The sequence below is a fragment of the Augochlora pura genome, chromosome 9 (assembly GCF_028453695.1).
Source record: "Augochlora pura isolate Apur16 chromosome 9, APUR_v2.2.1, whole genome shotgun sequence".
NCBI classification, from domain to species: domain Eukaryota; kingdom Metazoa; phylum Arthropoda; class Insecta; order Hymenoptera; family Halictidae; genus Augochlora; species Augochlora pura.
Genome location: NC_135780.1, coordinates 8,822,976 through 8,838,978, shown reverse-complemented (window position 1 = coordinate 8,838,978; position 16,003 = coordinate 8,822,976). Strand labels below are relative to the sequence as shown.

Genomic DNA, 16,003 nt, shown 5'->3' with positions numbered 1-16,003 from the left:
TTCACTTCAAGTAATATTGGTTTAATGTAATAGAATTCGATATTTTGAATATTTTAATATGCTTCCTCAGAAAATGCATGTCTAACGAAAAACTACGGCCATGCCAAAGTCTGCCATAGTCAAAGTGTTAAATATACAAAATCGCCCAGCTAAAAGGGGTGCAGTGAATGATTGTAAAGTCAAAGTAACATTTTTACTGATATTAATGAAAACAAAAACTATATTTGCACGTTCCAATCTTCTATTATCTCTAGTATAAAAACATTTAAATACGATATTGAAATGCCACTAAAACAAAAAAGAAAACAGTTTTTCTCCAAATTCCACGAGAAATGTGCGCGAAAAACGTGGATCGGTTTATGCAGGTGTTTTTGCAAAGAGGACGTTGTTATCGGACGTTTGTTTTGTTGATCGATGCTTGGTCGAGGTTCTCGGTAGAGCTGCGCACGTGAACATTTTAGAAGTCGATGGTTAAACTGATTTCTCAATACAGAGGCTTCCCTGGAACGGTCTCAGGTGTGCCGTGCGAGTTAGTGCTGCACCGAATGCATTTCGGTGCTCGGGGGAAACTCGGCCGGAACATCCTCCGAATTAACAGGCTACCGATAACCAGAATCTTCGGGTTCGTGCGGCGGTTACATAATTCGGCGTCGCCCATTTTCGTCGGCGTCTTCAAATTAATCGATCTGTATTAATTATTATTTATATCATCGATATTGATCGACATATAACCTTTCGATGAAGGATTCACCCCCGTTCGACGATTCTGTGATGCGTAGAATTGGATTTTACCTTCGCCACAATGTCGGGTAGCTTCTTAGATATCAACCCTTAGTCGATTGGTAATTATTTCAAGCTTACACACCGCCAAGTCGAAGCTACTTCTATATTTTGTATCATTACATTTTTATATGAAATATCGATTGATTATTTTATGGACACTTATTTCCGTTAAGTTTCCTATATAGCTTTTTGCAAAGAATTATATTTAGAATTATATTATAGTGACATGATTATGACTACTTGATAAAAATTCATTGATATATTCCATATACCACTGCTTGCCAGATCTTACGATCATTGCGGGGTCAAATCTAGGGAACAGGGACAAAGGGAATCCGCGCGATTGTTTCGGAACGAGTGACACGTGAAGTTGCGAAACGATTTTCCCCGGTGTCCAGAATTCTGAAAAGGGGCGGCAGGGCTGAATAGGTGGTAACACCGTCGGAATGTCGGCGCGCCGGTCGCACCTGGCGGCGCTGTAAAAAATTCATCCGTCGTGGGGTAATTAAATTCTGCGTCAACGATCCGAGACAGAAGAAGCGGGATAACGAGACGAGGTAACCACGAGGTGACGACAGACGAGGTCGGAAACGACGAAGATCATCGCAAACATGGGTCGTTGACATCGTCCCGTGATTTTCCTCGACGACCACATGGATGCACCCCGTGCACGTGTGTGCACGAGCCCATTACGTCGGCCTGCCCACCCCCTATTGCTCGCGCAGCGAGGGGCGAAGGGGCTGAACCCCCCTCCCACGCACCACCAGTTGCATTCGCGATTGCAACTTCAACCCCACGCAATTATCCCATCCAGTAGTCGAGCTTCTATAGATAGATCGATATTGCTCTCTCTTCCTCTCTCTTCCTCTCCCTTTCTCTTCTTCCCTCTCTTACCCGCCCTCTCCGCTCTTCTGCGCACTTTCATCTCTTCCAACTCCCTCTTGCTTCTCGATCCTTTCGCTTCTGCGTTTTGCAGCAATTCCTCGGCAAAAACTCCCGTTCGTTTCTCAATCAAGGATTTTTCGAAATCATCGGAATATTTCCCATTGAGGAATGATCGACTTTATGGCGTCGATATAAAATTGAAGAATGCTAATAAATTGTGATCACCGTCGTGGTCGGATAGAATTATAATGGGGCTGCAGTAATATACGGGTGACTTATTCTTAAACTAATCGTGACAGCCACAGTTTTATTAGTCATGTTTTATACGAGTAGTTGGTATGTCGCATTTTAATAGATATATTTTTTATAAAATAATCAGCGATCCATTTAACCATTACGGTTAAGCGTATGAGATTTAAAAAAAAATAAACGCTATATAGGATTGACTGCACGATCATATGATTTATAAATTTAAAAGTCATCCATGTAATTTTGCATCACAATGGCAATGAACAATACAGTGAATTCGTCCAAAGTCGATTGAAAATTACACCATCTTTTACGCGTGAACATGAAACTTAAGGAGTTGATTAAACGACTGGTTACACTTTTTCTGTATTAAGCTCGTCGAAATTGTAAAGACTCGTTTGTAAAAAATTATTGATTTGTTTAATCCAATTAGATAAGAGCGTTTCCATTGTTACAAGACAGCATATGTTAGTTACGTTTAGGACCCGGTAGATTTAGCACTGGCAGGTAATTGTGAATTAGAAAAGTATCGCCCGATGAAAAGATTACAATCTCATCTTGCGATAGTAGCTCGTTTTACACGTGATTACCAAGATATTTATACAGATTTATCCCCTAGATTAGTCTCAAAATACGCGTCAATTGATTACGGAGCGCGCACACACACACGAACATGTTGAATCCACGTGACACACGCACACCGAATCAATGATTTCTCGATTTAATATCAAAGTCCGGCAACTATCTGGATCGGATCGAGAGAAAGAGCGAGCAATACCAAAGCAGACTTTTTTTACTTCCAGCAGGCCACGCGCATAAATAAATTAGACAGGGATTCGAAGGTTGATTATGCTAGGTCGGCTCGTGCTACTGCCCCTCCGCGACGACGAGATTCCAGACGAAGTACCCTTAAAAATACGATGCAATGTTCGTAGGGATGCACGACGAAATTAGATGAAAAGACACGAATGATATCGCTATCAGACGAATAAGAACCCTTAGTGAAAATATTGCACGCGAGACGAGATCGGGAGACGTTGGAAACCAACCCCAAGGGGGATCGAGAGGATCGCGATGCCAGACGGTGAGGTACGAAACGTCGCGCCGACAATAAAGATAATAAGCACGAGATAATGATCGACTCGAAAAATCGCGACGCCGCTGTCGAAATAAATTTCGCTCGGTACGCTTGCTAACCGGGTGGCAAACAATATTCCACCCCCGTTCTCCTCGACACGATTCTATTATTAACCCTTAGGGATGTCTGAACACGTTTTTCATTGTTCCCTTGACCCCCTTTATTCCTCTGGAATTCTACAAGGATCCGGGCTATAGGGAAACTGGAATTAGAACGTTGCATCAGAAGATCATCCCCTTACTGTAGAATTCCTTTTACAATTTCAACATGGATATTTATGCAATTGCGCTGCGCATAAATGTTCGACAAAGAAGAGACTGTTAATTAGAAAGAAACGCTAACAACGCTCCTATCTTATTGTCACTGCAAAACAATTTTTAATCAACAGAACAAACTGTTTCTTACGTTTGCAGTCTTAATATCCTCTCGCAGTCTTAAATAATTTTAATACGTCGTACTTAATCGCCTATCAATTTTTTCCATAAATGCATAAAATCCACAGTCTGGCGAATTACTGCTAAACAATTTTACAATAGAAACGACAAGAGTTTGAACAATTATTCCAAAGAGTTTCGAAATGAGATACGAACACATAGTATTTTTCTATCGCTCTATAGCGCAAAATTAAATCGACTGAAAGCATTTAATTATTTTTCCAAAGATGCATCCTGAGCTTAAGTTTCACCTGCGGAGGAGACCGAGCGATCCAACAATTTGCAAAGTCGGCTGCAGAATGGGAAATAATTGTTGCAATGGAGGGTAAGAGCTCTCTCTCCCTTCCACAGGAATTAGGTCTCCCTCGGTCTCTCCAACGCCGTGTATTTACGTCTCCACAGTTCGTCCTCGAACTGGTGGAGGCTCCGTGCATTTGCGAGTGTACTCCCGATAACAGGATCGATAAACATCGTTACTATTACACTGTAAACAGAGCGTCGGGCCGCGCGCTAACTACGACGCCTCTCGAGTCTCAAGGATATTGTTACCTGCACCGACGATCGATTCTCTCGATCCTTATCGCGTACGATCAGCGCCGGAAGTAAGGCTTCCTCTCTCTCCTTTCGTCTATCACCGTAGGAATCGTCGATGATCGTTCGATGCTAAATTCATCCGAAACACCGCAAACCATTAGTCTTTCCCTGGAATTAGACACGAGACTAAGGGACGAAATTGGGGGATGGAAATATTTCGAGAAATTTATGCATTCGTAAATTTGCGCAAGAATAGCACTTTTCCATTTAAGTTTCCAATTTCATTTCTCCTAACAATTTAGTTTCCGATTTGATTTCTCTCAGTTTAATTTCCAATTTGATTTCTCTCGTCAATTTAATTTCCAATCTCATTTCTCCTATCAATTTAATTCCAATTTCATTTCACCGATCAATTTAATTCCCAATATCATTTCTCTTGTTAATTTAATTTCTCTATTAGGCGCGAAAATTCGAACTACTGCTTGATGAGTTTTTTTTTAAATATTTCTGTATGGTTCGTGGATTAGTGGAGCCGCTTACTCAACCGAGAGACAATTTGAAGAAAAAAGAAACAACTCTCGGTTGATAATACATCGTTTTCTATCTGGCCGCGTTACCTAACTAGAGATTTATAATTTCGAGTGGTCTCTGAACCGAACGAATCTTATCTGGTTCGGCTTCGATGATCATCACAGATCGACTGCCGCCTAATGAATATTGGGTACATTCTGTTGCTTCATGGAACGATTCGAAGGATCAAGTGTCCTATGGACCGATGAGACTCGGAGGAGATGGAAGAAGAACGCTTATCTAGCCGAACGTCCCTGATTAGATGGCAACAGGACCTTTGACCTTACAGAGTCCCCGAGATTCTACTGTTCGAGAAGGTTCTGGATGTACGCTGTACCAATTACAATCCGTCACGAATTTCATTAAACCGTGCCAGATATTTGATTGGCAAGTTCTGTAGCAAATGACGCAGAAAAGAGTTAGAAACGAGAAGAGGTTTGCTTAGAAACCTGGATCCCATTTATAGACAGTCAAAGCAAGAATTTCAGACGATTTCGGAAGCAAAGACGGTTCGAAACGAATGCTACGTGAACCGCGAACAATACGAAATTTGTAGAAGCATGGAGGAACGATACGAATGATCTTCGAACAGTGACTCCGAAGTGGCAAACCTAACCGGATGGCAGCGATGTTGTTTCTGGACTCAGCCCCGGCTCAGCCGACCTAATTTCAAGTCAAATAACCGAGCATTAGGGTATTGCCACACGCGCAACAGATAGAAAGATAACAGTGGGAGTCACGTTAGTCTCCGTAGGTGTCCAAAACTCGGTGTATCTCGAATATGCCGGGATCGGTAAGGTAAGACCATGAGTTATTCTATCATTTAGGCGGATCATCCTAACCCCTTACCGCTGACATTACCATTCGGTAGTTTCTTGTCGTTGGCATTCCAATACTTTCACTGATGTCGCCGATTTCACTCTTCTCTCCCTCCTGTTAGACCGCTGCCAGTGGACCGCTCTGTCATCGAACCGCTGCCATTTTCCCTACGGGCGAACCGCGCACCAGAAGCTTTCGAGAAGAGATCGCTTCGGCCTGGAGACGGAGACGGATCGCGACACGTTGACAGCCAGTCGACTCAATGACGATAGCCTTCTCGGGAGGCCGTGATAAGGCCGTGAAATGCGCGAGGGCACATTTCTATAGACAACAGCGGGACAGGAAAGAAAAACGCGGACTAGAAAGCTCGGACAGATAAACCGCGTCAGTATCGTCGGCACTCGAGACATCGATAACGGGGACAGTGATTTCGATAACGCGGACGCTTCTTCGGATTCAAATTTTAATACTGCGCCGCGTAGCTGGTATTGTGACACGTTGACAGGAGAATGAAAAAAAATTGCAAGGAAGATCGCTGAATATCGTTTGCATGTAGTTAAAATTTATATCGAGTTAAAATACGTTGATTCGTTACGTTTTCAAGCTTTTTAGCCGCCATTTTGACGCAGTCGCGTTACGTTGATATTAATTCGTTGTTTGCTAATCTTGTGCAAAGAATAGGATTTTCTAGATACATGAGAGGAAATTGATAACATTGTTACACTATTTTCACCTTATCTAAATTACTGGAAGGAACAGTCTCTGCGAACATCCTGCAAATAACTTGCCAAATTGTACAAAGATCCATGATCCACCAATGAAAATGATTTGGTACATTTTCCGACGAAATACCGCCATTCAATTTGCTCATTCGACAAATCTGCCGACGAAGTGCCATGGTTTAGTTTGCTAATGAAGTATCAATGTTTAATTTGCCGACGAAGTTTAGTTTGCTAACGAAGTACCAATGTTTACTTCGCAAATTTGATGCATCCGCCGACGAAGCTGTGGTATCAACGCAATAAACTGAAATCGATTCTTCGAATTCGACGGTGAAAATTTTCGGAAAATCGGCGTTCGTATTTCCGTCCCTGTAGCAAAATCGTCGGTACTGCGGAAACAATGACGTCCGCGTCGCGTAGAAACCAGTCGGAAAACGGATTCTGTTCGACCTCGTTGGCCAGCACGGAGATCCAGCGTGGTAAAACAGATTCTCGGCCGAGTAAAAAGCGTAGCATCCAGTTCTTCTCTTATATTAGTTACGAAACCGTCGTTGCGTCGCTTTTTCACGGCGTTTCGCCAAGATCCGAGGCCCGAGATAGATTTTGCGGTGATTCAGGTATCGATATCGTTGCGTACACAGTAGCCGACGATATTAAGCGGCAGATAAACGATCGATAATGATAACCTCCGACCTTGGTAACCGTGGATCACGGACGTCGCGTCTCGGAGCGGCCCGATCGTGTCCCGATCGCGAAGGCAGCCTCGGGAAGCAAGTTCTGACGCGAGAAACGACGCGAGAAACGAACATTTCGGTAAATAAATATTTAACCGTTTATCAAGGGGACCTTATCGGGGCGTCTGCCGGGGCCCGGCCGCCTTTGCGGTAGCGTTCTACCAATTATCGGGCGGTCTAGAATTGACAGTGTGAGTCAACACTCGGTTTTTTAATCAGATCTATAACGCTCCGCGCGCGTAGAATGCTCGTCGACGGGCCGTCGATTGTTGTTTACGTAACCGCGGTAGAAACAAACCGGCTATGTCTCGTTATCGGCGATTCCGATTCGTTCGTTGTCGAGAAGCCTCGTCTCGTCACGAAACCGACTCTGATAAAACCAGTCGGCCGTCTTGGCATTCCGGAGCGGCGAGACGTGAAATTTTTATTAAAATCATACCGGAATTATGAAATCCTCGAGCAACCAGAGAACGAACTTGGAGAGGACATTGTTTGTCTTGCATATGCGCTAACCTTCTGCTAGCAGGATTTAAAACGGAGTCGACGAGGCTGCAACTGGACTGCAGATTTCCCGCATTTGTGAGAGAAACGACAAGACAGCGAACGCATCAATATGGAAGTGAGTTACTACTTGAAATAGAAAATCATACTGTAAGCAGCAAATTTGGAACGAACACGGAATTATTTCACAAAATGAAATCATAGAACGAAAGGCTAATATACATATTTATGATTAAGGAGAGCATATGCTTTGATATTCTTCATTGAATTATATTATACTATTATTATTTCTTATAAAATCAAACGTATACCATATAATTACACTGATTCGCTTTTCAAAGAGACGCAAGAGCTAACTGGTTAAAAATGAGTAGTCTAATTTTCAAGGACGACGTAAATTCATCACGAAGTAAACTTCTCCTCTAACTTTCTCTGCCTAACGATTGTGCTATAAAAATACTCGAGTATCCTTTAGATTGAAAACAGCTGCAGATATCGAAGCAGATATTAAATTAAAGATAAGAAATTAAAAATTTGTTAGACGTAATCAGTAACAGCGAACGAATCGAGTATACGATGGACCATTTGACACAGTTTCTCAGTCGAACGCGGTACCCACAGATTTCTGGCGAACGTGTAGATCGCGGGTGGCGAGCCTCGATCTTCGCCGTGGCAGATCCGACTGTTTGCGAAAGGAGAAATGTTCGCCGGTATCTAAAGAATCTTTCTGTCTTTCGGTGTTTCATAACGCGATCGTCCCTCGCGATAGAATCTCTCGGCACGGTAGTCCGCGGGCGCACGTGTTCCGAACATGTGCTTCGACGGGCTCGCGCGAACCCGACGCGTGAACCGGCGCTCATTAATAATGCACATGTACACATAGTTGAGTAATATATACGGCTCGCTAGTACGCTCGGCTAACAGTACAGTTGATTCAACTGGCGACGAGACCGGAATCCGATTAGAGTAGGAAGAGAGAGTTTGCTGAACGAGCGGCGACACTCTTCGAAAGAGGGGACGCGCTGAAACTGGACGCCATCTTAGTCCCATTCATACCGAATCGGACGAAACGACAATAATCTCGTATCTTGGAGACTTTTCTGAGGATCGACGTGGATTAGACAACGAAAACGGGGAATACAAACGAAGAAAATTGAGTTAGCGTCGATGCCTGTAGAATCACCTTTGATACTCGGCAAGGGAGAACGTTTGAATTCGATTTGGAAAGAGGGAGCAGGAAGCAGATGCCATTTTGGTTCCCTCCGCGATTAATATGTCGCGATGGCGATCTTAGGGCTTTGGAATATTCGGAGAATGATCAGAGAACGAAAGCGTAGAGCAGAGTTTAGATTAATATTAGATAAAGATTGATCACGTTCGATACAAAGTGATGACGAAACTGGTTGTCATCTCGGTTTCCTATATGAAGATTAATAAGAAGCCGAGATGATCTTGTCTTCTCCTGAGACTTTTGTAAGGATTGAAGTCAAGTAGACAAAGGAGACACTGTGAATATCCAAGGGAGGATGTTGTAACTGAACGCGGCCTTCGTTTCTTTCGCACAGAATAATGTAACACGATGTTACCGACCCTGTAAAATATTTGAACGAATGGAAGATATTGAAAAATGATAAGATATTGGCAGTGGAGAATCTATGTTCATACCAAGGCGAAGACATCGATGCCTCTTGCCATGCGGAGATTTGGGTCATCCGGGTAGCTGAAGTGATTTATAAATTGCAATAAAAATTCACTGAGATGTTTGCTTTTTGAAGAGAGACACGACACTCGTAATAAACACGCTTGTGAACGGATTGTGAACCGAGCGAAAGTTAATCATTTAAACCTTTGAAAGCCAATAAATTTCTGGCAAAGCAAATATTGCTCGACTTCTTATTCTTTTGCTAACGGAGTGTTTTAACCGAGCAGATTATTACCAAAATAACCAAGCAGATCACTTTTAAAATAAATGTATCATATATCCCACAAGGTTCCGAGTCTGCTAGAAAACTAGGTAATCGCTGCGTGGTCGCGTCTTTCAGAGACTGGCGCGATTCTAAGCAGCCTCGCGAAGAATGCAAGCAATGCGTGAGAAGTCCATCTGCGACGATACATCATGCTCGGTATCCCCGGTAAAACAGTAGCTCACCTAAATTCCCGGAAGCGTTTAAACATCGACGAAGACCACGGAAACGCAGAAACTCGGGCGATCGCATTTTCCATATCGGCTGTTGAAAGGCATCGGTCGCCGCGGTTTCCGTGGTCTGCATTATTACGCTTAAACACGTGAACAAAAATTACTAATTTCCAACTACTTCTTGGAACGGTTTCACGGTCGCATAATTGAATTCTTGATATCGATCAGTCGGCTAATTCTGCCCGTTCGAGCTCATTCGAGGACTGGCGGACAGTGTTCTATGCTCTCATCGTTTCCCATACTCTCCTCGCGTTCGTTTCCAGCTCGGTAAATATCCAGTTGCGATAATACAAGCCATCGTTTTACTTTAGAGACACTTACGAAGTTGGTCGGCCAAGTTGTCTTACGAAAATATAGTAATCCACTTACTCGGCCTGCCCGGAGTTCATAAAACATTACGGCACGGTATAAAATAGTTAATGAATGGTGTCGGTCTTGATAGAAGGGTCGATGAAACGGTTTCCGACCTGGACAACAATTTCAGGAGCATCCTCGGAGCCCCCCGGATCGTAAATGATGTAGCGGCGGCGCCGATGAACGATAATTTGCCACAATTCGACCGTCGAGTCGACCCGAGGCGACGGAAAGGATCGAAGGACCTGCGATCGGGATAGCAAGCGAGAAACCGGTAGGAACGTATGTTAATTAACGAACGCGTGAAAAATCGCGAGAAAAAGAAAGGAGTACCGGTCACAACGAGAGAAAAAAAAGATTTCGCAGACGAAAGAACGCGTTTCGATTTATCAGGGATGTGCTAATAGTCTGGGAACGGAGAAGGAACTCTGCGATTCGATTCTTACTGTTCCCGGAGAATATGTACGGTTGCAAAAAAACGTCGATGTCGACGTCATTGGCGGTGTAATCATAGCGACGACATTGAATTTTAAAAGCCGAAACAGTTCCTTTTAAAAACTGGCCGCTAAACATGTTTGTAGCATATTCGAGAGCATAGAATAAGTAGACTGAGGATTTTTCTGTAAAATAAAAATTGCCTGCCAGACATTTCTTTTCTTTTCTTTCTTAATCATTTTAATCAGTCGAAAATAATACCTAATAATTTTTCTCACAAATAAATAAACTTCGCAATCTAATTATAAGTCAGTTTCAACGTAGATAGGATAAATCTCGAATAAAAAGGTACGGGGTTCTATTTCATTTCCGGCGAAGGTTTCGAGAATCTTCGACGCGACAAAAAAGTGGAAACAAGAAAGACTCTTGCCCAACATCCTCCCGCCAAAACGTCTTCGAAACCAGCATAAGCTCGGTGTTGCGCAATCCAACATGGCGACGCATTCGCGTAGTTCCATAAACTTCGAGCACGCGTCTAGAAAGAACTTTCTCTATAAAATTCGAGCAGAACCAGGCCAGAAGCCGATGAAAAATGGGCAACCTCCTTTTCCCGGTCGTAAAAAGTTCGCTTTATTATCATGCTCGAAAGTATATGCAAAACGCACGTACAGTCGGCTATCGTGAAATGCGTTCCGGCTGTCATTACCTCGGTATCTCTGCTAAATTTTAAGTTTTCCTTCAATTTTCTCAGTAACGAGGCAGGCCTGAATATTCAACGAGAGATAAAGTCATTGTTCATGATCTAGGCTGCCATGATCTGTCCGAATATAATTTTTTTCAGGCACAGCACGATCGAAGTGAAAATGCTCGAGGCACGTTAAATCTTCTTACTCTCTTATTATCGAATAAACTATGTAACACATCTCGTTCGACGAGTACGAAGATAATTGTAATACATCGTAAATAATTGGCCGCCCCACGGTAACCGGTTCCACAACCCTATCGCGTCGGGGCAACAGCTAAATTTTCTCTTCGACTCGTAACGAGGCGCAAACAGAAGAATAGAGAAAAATGCAAGCATTCAGAAGGGCGGACTCTGATTTATTGCGACGGGATGGCGAGGGAGGAATGAAAAAGGGAGCGGAGGGCATTGCGACGTGTCTTCGAAGGTTATCGCGAAACGAGTGGATCAATTTTCCCGGGCGTTAGGCGGCGCGACACGCGAGGATATTTCTAACAATAATATCGAACCGACGGATGAGGAAAATAACGTGAAAATGAATCGACCGCGTCCGAGATCTTCCGTAGGGACGGGGGGGTTGATCGATCAGCGCGCCGGCGTCGCGAGTGACATAAACTTCCGAGCGCGAAAGAAGAGAAATTATTGTGCACCGCCGAGAAAACCGTGACGGCGCGTTACCGTCGATATCGGCTACCTTATTGACCGATTATTCACGAAAACAAATTGGCGCATAGTTCAACCCGGACCTAGAACGCGTGGAGTAAAGGACTAGTAAAAATCTCGTCATGGTGGACATACTTTTTTATTCTAAACGTTTACTTCTTGGATTGATATTCGTCGACAAAGTTCGTACAATTAACCCATTGCTCTCAAAAATAACGATAAATAAATAAAAATTGTTGCAACGTGTCCACAATCATTTTTGCATTACCACTGTAACTACAAGAGTGACTAAAATGGTAAATGAACTCGGCAGAAGACATGATTTCTTTGGAAACGCCCTGAGTCATTTTACTAATTTACTAACATACTGATCTTGTACTCTGTGTGTGTTTATTAATATAACTTGAAAGCATCTAGTAACCGGTAAGTTAACGACTTTCTTCGCATTTGGCACGTAATTAAAACACTCAATTTCATACGCATAAAATGCATTAGGTTGTATCCTACGTTGCATGAAATGTGTCTATGAAGTAAAAAGAAATTACGTTCGCAAGTAAAGTAATCGGAGATCGTATATCATGTCCAATTATTCAACATTCTTATCCTTCTACACGCCAACGGAATATCCAAGGAATTCTCTGTTTTATTCTGCAAACCGTCGCACAACATATGGATCTCGAAATTGAACATATAGAATGATTAATCGCGCGATCTCCGTGCATGCAAACACAGGTACAATTGAACAAACATCAAAAAGCCTTAAACAATCGTTGAAGTATGATATACAATGATCATTTTTACTAATCTTTGCAAGCGATAATATTTTCTTTCGTATTTTCATGGAGCATGAATTTCTCCCGTGATTAAATCGATAAGTAAATAAAATCGAGCCACTGCAGGTTAAGAAAACGATTTTGGAACTTGAGCTTAAAATTGGCTTCAAGTGCAAGGGGTTAAGACACTTCGTCTACCATAGACAGAGGACACTGTCTTGTTTATTACATAATAATTGAAGAAAAGAGTGCCAGCTCTGTACGATATAAAAACAAAACAGAATCGCAATCGGCAGCAATTCGCGGAGATTATTGAATCGAACAAAAATGTGTTTACAATATTATCTTATCGGAACGAAAAAAACACAAAACCCTGTCTCGTGGTTTATCGAGCATTGCGTGTCGGAATCGACTAATTTTGGAATCTGTAGCTAATCTTCGGTGAGGATCAACGGAAGCGGTAACATCGAAATCGGTGGATCATGATTACCGTGTCGATAGGGCTCGGTCAGCGCGTGTCCGTTGCAGCGGAGCTGCAGCAGCATGTGAAAGTGTTCATGGCCGGGGTAGTCCAAGGTACCGCTGCTGGTCCTCCTGAGTTCCTGCCGCTTCTTCTCAAGGTCGGGTGCCATTAGGTCTCTAAGGACCAATGGGCCCGCCGCGATCTCCCGGCGTGCGCCTCTCTCTTCCCCTCTCTCTCTCTCTTTCTCTCCTCGACAGAAGCGATCTATCAGAGTCGATCGATCAGCGCGGGCTTTCACTTGGTCCCTTTATCCCATATTGATTTGAGTTCTCGATGATTCCCCGATGGTACCCGATGGTCCCCGATGACTCCCGATGGTCCACGTGTTCACGAACGTTGTCACATATTCCCCCACCGCCGCGAACAACACACGAGGGTCCTCTTTGCAGTGGGAACCGAGCCGAAAGAAGGGAACTGATACTCTGGATTCACTGGTACTCGAAGAAGATCTAGGGACAAGTCTTCGCGGGACAACACTGATCAGCGCACTAGCAGTCGAATAGCACCGACTAGTTTAGCTTGGCGACGATGCTGGATCGTGGGGACATGCCGTCGGGAATCCACGTCACGCGATCTCAGCGAGTGTCAGCCGCAGACTGCCGTTCCTCGATCCGTCGTCGATCGGCCAACCCGGCATTGCTCTGAACACCGAGTAAATAAGCCCCCACCACGGTGCCACGCGACACGTTTATACGCTCCTTCATCCCCGACCGGCTCGGTTATGCCGAGGAAGAAGGTGACCAATCAGCTGCCGCTAATTACCGACCGGCTATCTGTCCTATCTGCTGCTACTGTTCTCGGCGACGCGGCGCGACGCACCACTTGGGATCCCGAGACCGTGGATCGTGGTTTCCGGAGAGACCGGGACCGATCCTCGCGTCGTGCTGCATCCCTCGATGACCTATTTACTTTCTCGTCTTTTTCTAATATTTTTCTCATCAATTATCTCTAAACTGGCTAACATAGACAATAACAATATAGACAATTCGGGAAGAGGAGATGCGATCATTCGAACCTCGCGGCTCGGTTTTATAGTTCTTGATAATCGGCAGCTACAATCTATTGCAATCAACTACGATCTAGTTGTATCGTAATACTAAATATTTAAACCATGTTCAGTGCGATCGAAATAAACCGAGTTCCGTCGTAAAGAGAACTTCGTTTTATATCATGTTTCAGATCGAGAGAAACAAATTCTGGACTGCTTGACGATTAAAATCGTGGATCAGGGGAACGAGATTTATTATTCCAGGACTATGCGAATATTAAAATATTTTTAAAAAAACGATGAAACATATGTCGCGTTGACGCGACATTTCGAATGGAATCTTCTAAACGTGCGATGCTGTTCCCTCACTCTTGAAATTTATATAATATTTTATACATCTGTTATCGATACTCGAGCAGCAGATTAATGTGTTCACTGTCAAACGTCATACGCGACGTGTGACGACCATAATTTTATAATGCTTGTAAAGAATGTAATTAACTTTACACCGCGCGTGTTAGGTCAATTTACAATGCGCGCTATTTTATGTATTTCAGAATGCGCGTACTTTCGTGAGATAATATTTTTCTTAGATTTTCTAAGAGGATATACTGGAAAACCATTGCAAATTCGTAACTTACTTTGCAATTTTGAAATAGCAGAAATTTGAAAATGCCCGCGTAATCAAGAAAGAAAGAACCTGATATTTGAACCTTTGATAAGGAAACCTTTCTGTTCTGTTGCGATTGCCGCAGACTATCGCTATTTTGCCAAAAAAAATTCACAGTTACTACGCTTTGATGGGAAGCTTAACAACGAACGTGTGAAAATGTGAATTGCTATGTATACTTGGTACGAGGAAACGATTGAAAGCGATTCGATCACTGCAACTGTAGGGAAATAGTACGGCACGTGTAAATCGCAAAAAGATTTGATCCGAAGATAATCGTTCATCTTAATGATCGCAATTTTGCAGTATAATGATACGCCTCGATAAATCGCAATATTTAAAAAAAGTGACCGTTCAATTTTCTTTTACTTCCAATTAACAGCGTTCGATGAAAAACATATTGCTCGGGTATCATGGTATAATAAGCTTAAGTCACTCTATTGCATATTTCGCCGTGAGACGCTAATCAGAGTTAATTCGATTCGCCGTTAATTGTACAGATATAACAACTAAAGTTTAGATAAATTAATAGACCATAGATAAACGAGATATACCAATAATATTCGAAGATAAACAGTGTTCGATAACAATGCTCAATAGAGAACAATCATCTGACGAAGTCGCTCTTACTGTGCGAGTCACGTGGTGGTCAACGTGTTATCGTGTGATTGACATAGACTAATACATTTCAATAATTCGATTTCGTCAATTAATTACTGTCGGCGGGAGCTTCTTATGTAATTAAGCGCTGTTCAAGGAGTGAAATAATTCTACTGCAAAAATCAAACCCCTTGCGATTAATTTATCCGAAAAAAAACGAAGTCTAAAAGGTTTCTTTATCGTTGATAAAAACCTCAGAATGGCCAATAGTTGAGTAACAAATCACAGGTCTCTCTAAGAGTGAATAAAAATAGTAACTGTTCAAATCGACTCGGAATAAAGAAAAGCACAATTCCTCAAGTTAATACAAAAATGGTGTTCGAACAATTGTGAGAAACAGGTGTTCAACGCGATTGTATCTTCTTCATAAAATTCGCAGCATGTTAACAAAAATGAACACTTTCTATCGAGAGAATGCAGAAACTGTTTGATAAATTTGTTCAATGGCGCCAAATCGTTTAGATTGCCCCTTGCGTTGCATAATAATTGCGAATACTATTAATAAGCCTTCGGTAGATAAGACGTTAAGTAACGCTCTAAATAAAATATAAAATAAGATAACAGATAAATTAGCAGGGCATATAGCGTTTTTATTTCCTTTTTGCGACGAGTAATCTTGCACTGGACGA

At 42.7% G+C, this 16,003-nt stretch overlaps 1 protein-coding gene across 5 annotated transcripts in view; it reads right to left on the bottom strand.

Moving 5' to 3' along the window:
• Nucleotides 1-16,003, bottom strand: part of Nfat (nuclear factor of activated T cells 3) — a 60,786-nt gene that overhangs the window by 12,015 nt on the left and 32,768 nt on the right. For 2 of the 5 annotated variants that reach the window (XM_078191131.1, XM_078191134.1), the window contains exon 1: nucleotides 13,024-13,713. The exons of 2 other annotated variants lie outside the window; for them this stretch is intronic. In XM_078191131.1, coding sequence (XP_078047257.1) covers nucleotides 13,024-13,165 — 142 coding nt within the window. In that variant the 5' untranslated portion in view covers nucleotides 13,166-13,713. Of the gene's footprint in view, nucleotides 1-13,023; nucleotides 13,714-16,003 lie in introns of those variants that run through there. One more of the 5 variants, XM_078191132.1, reaches the window with a different exon arrangement.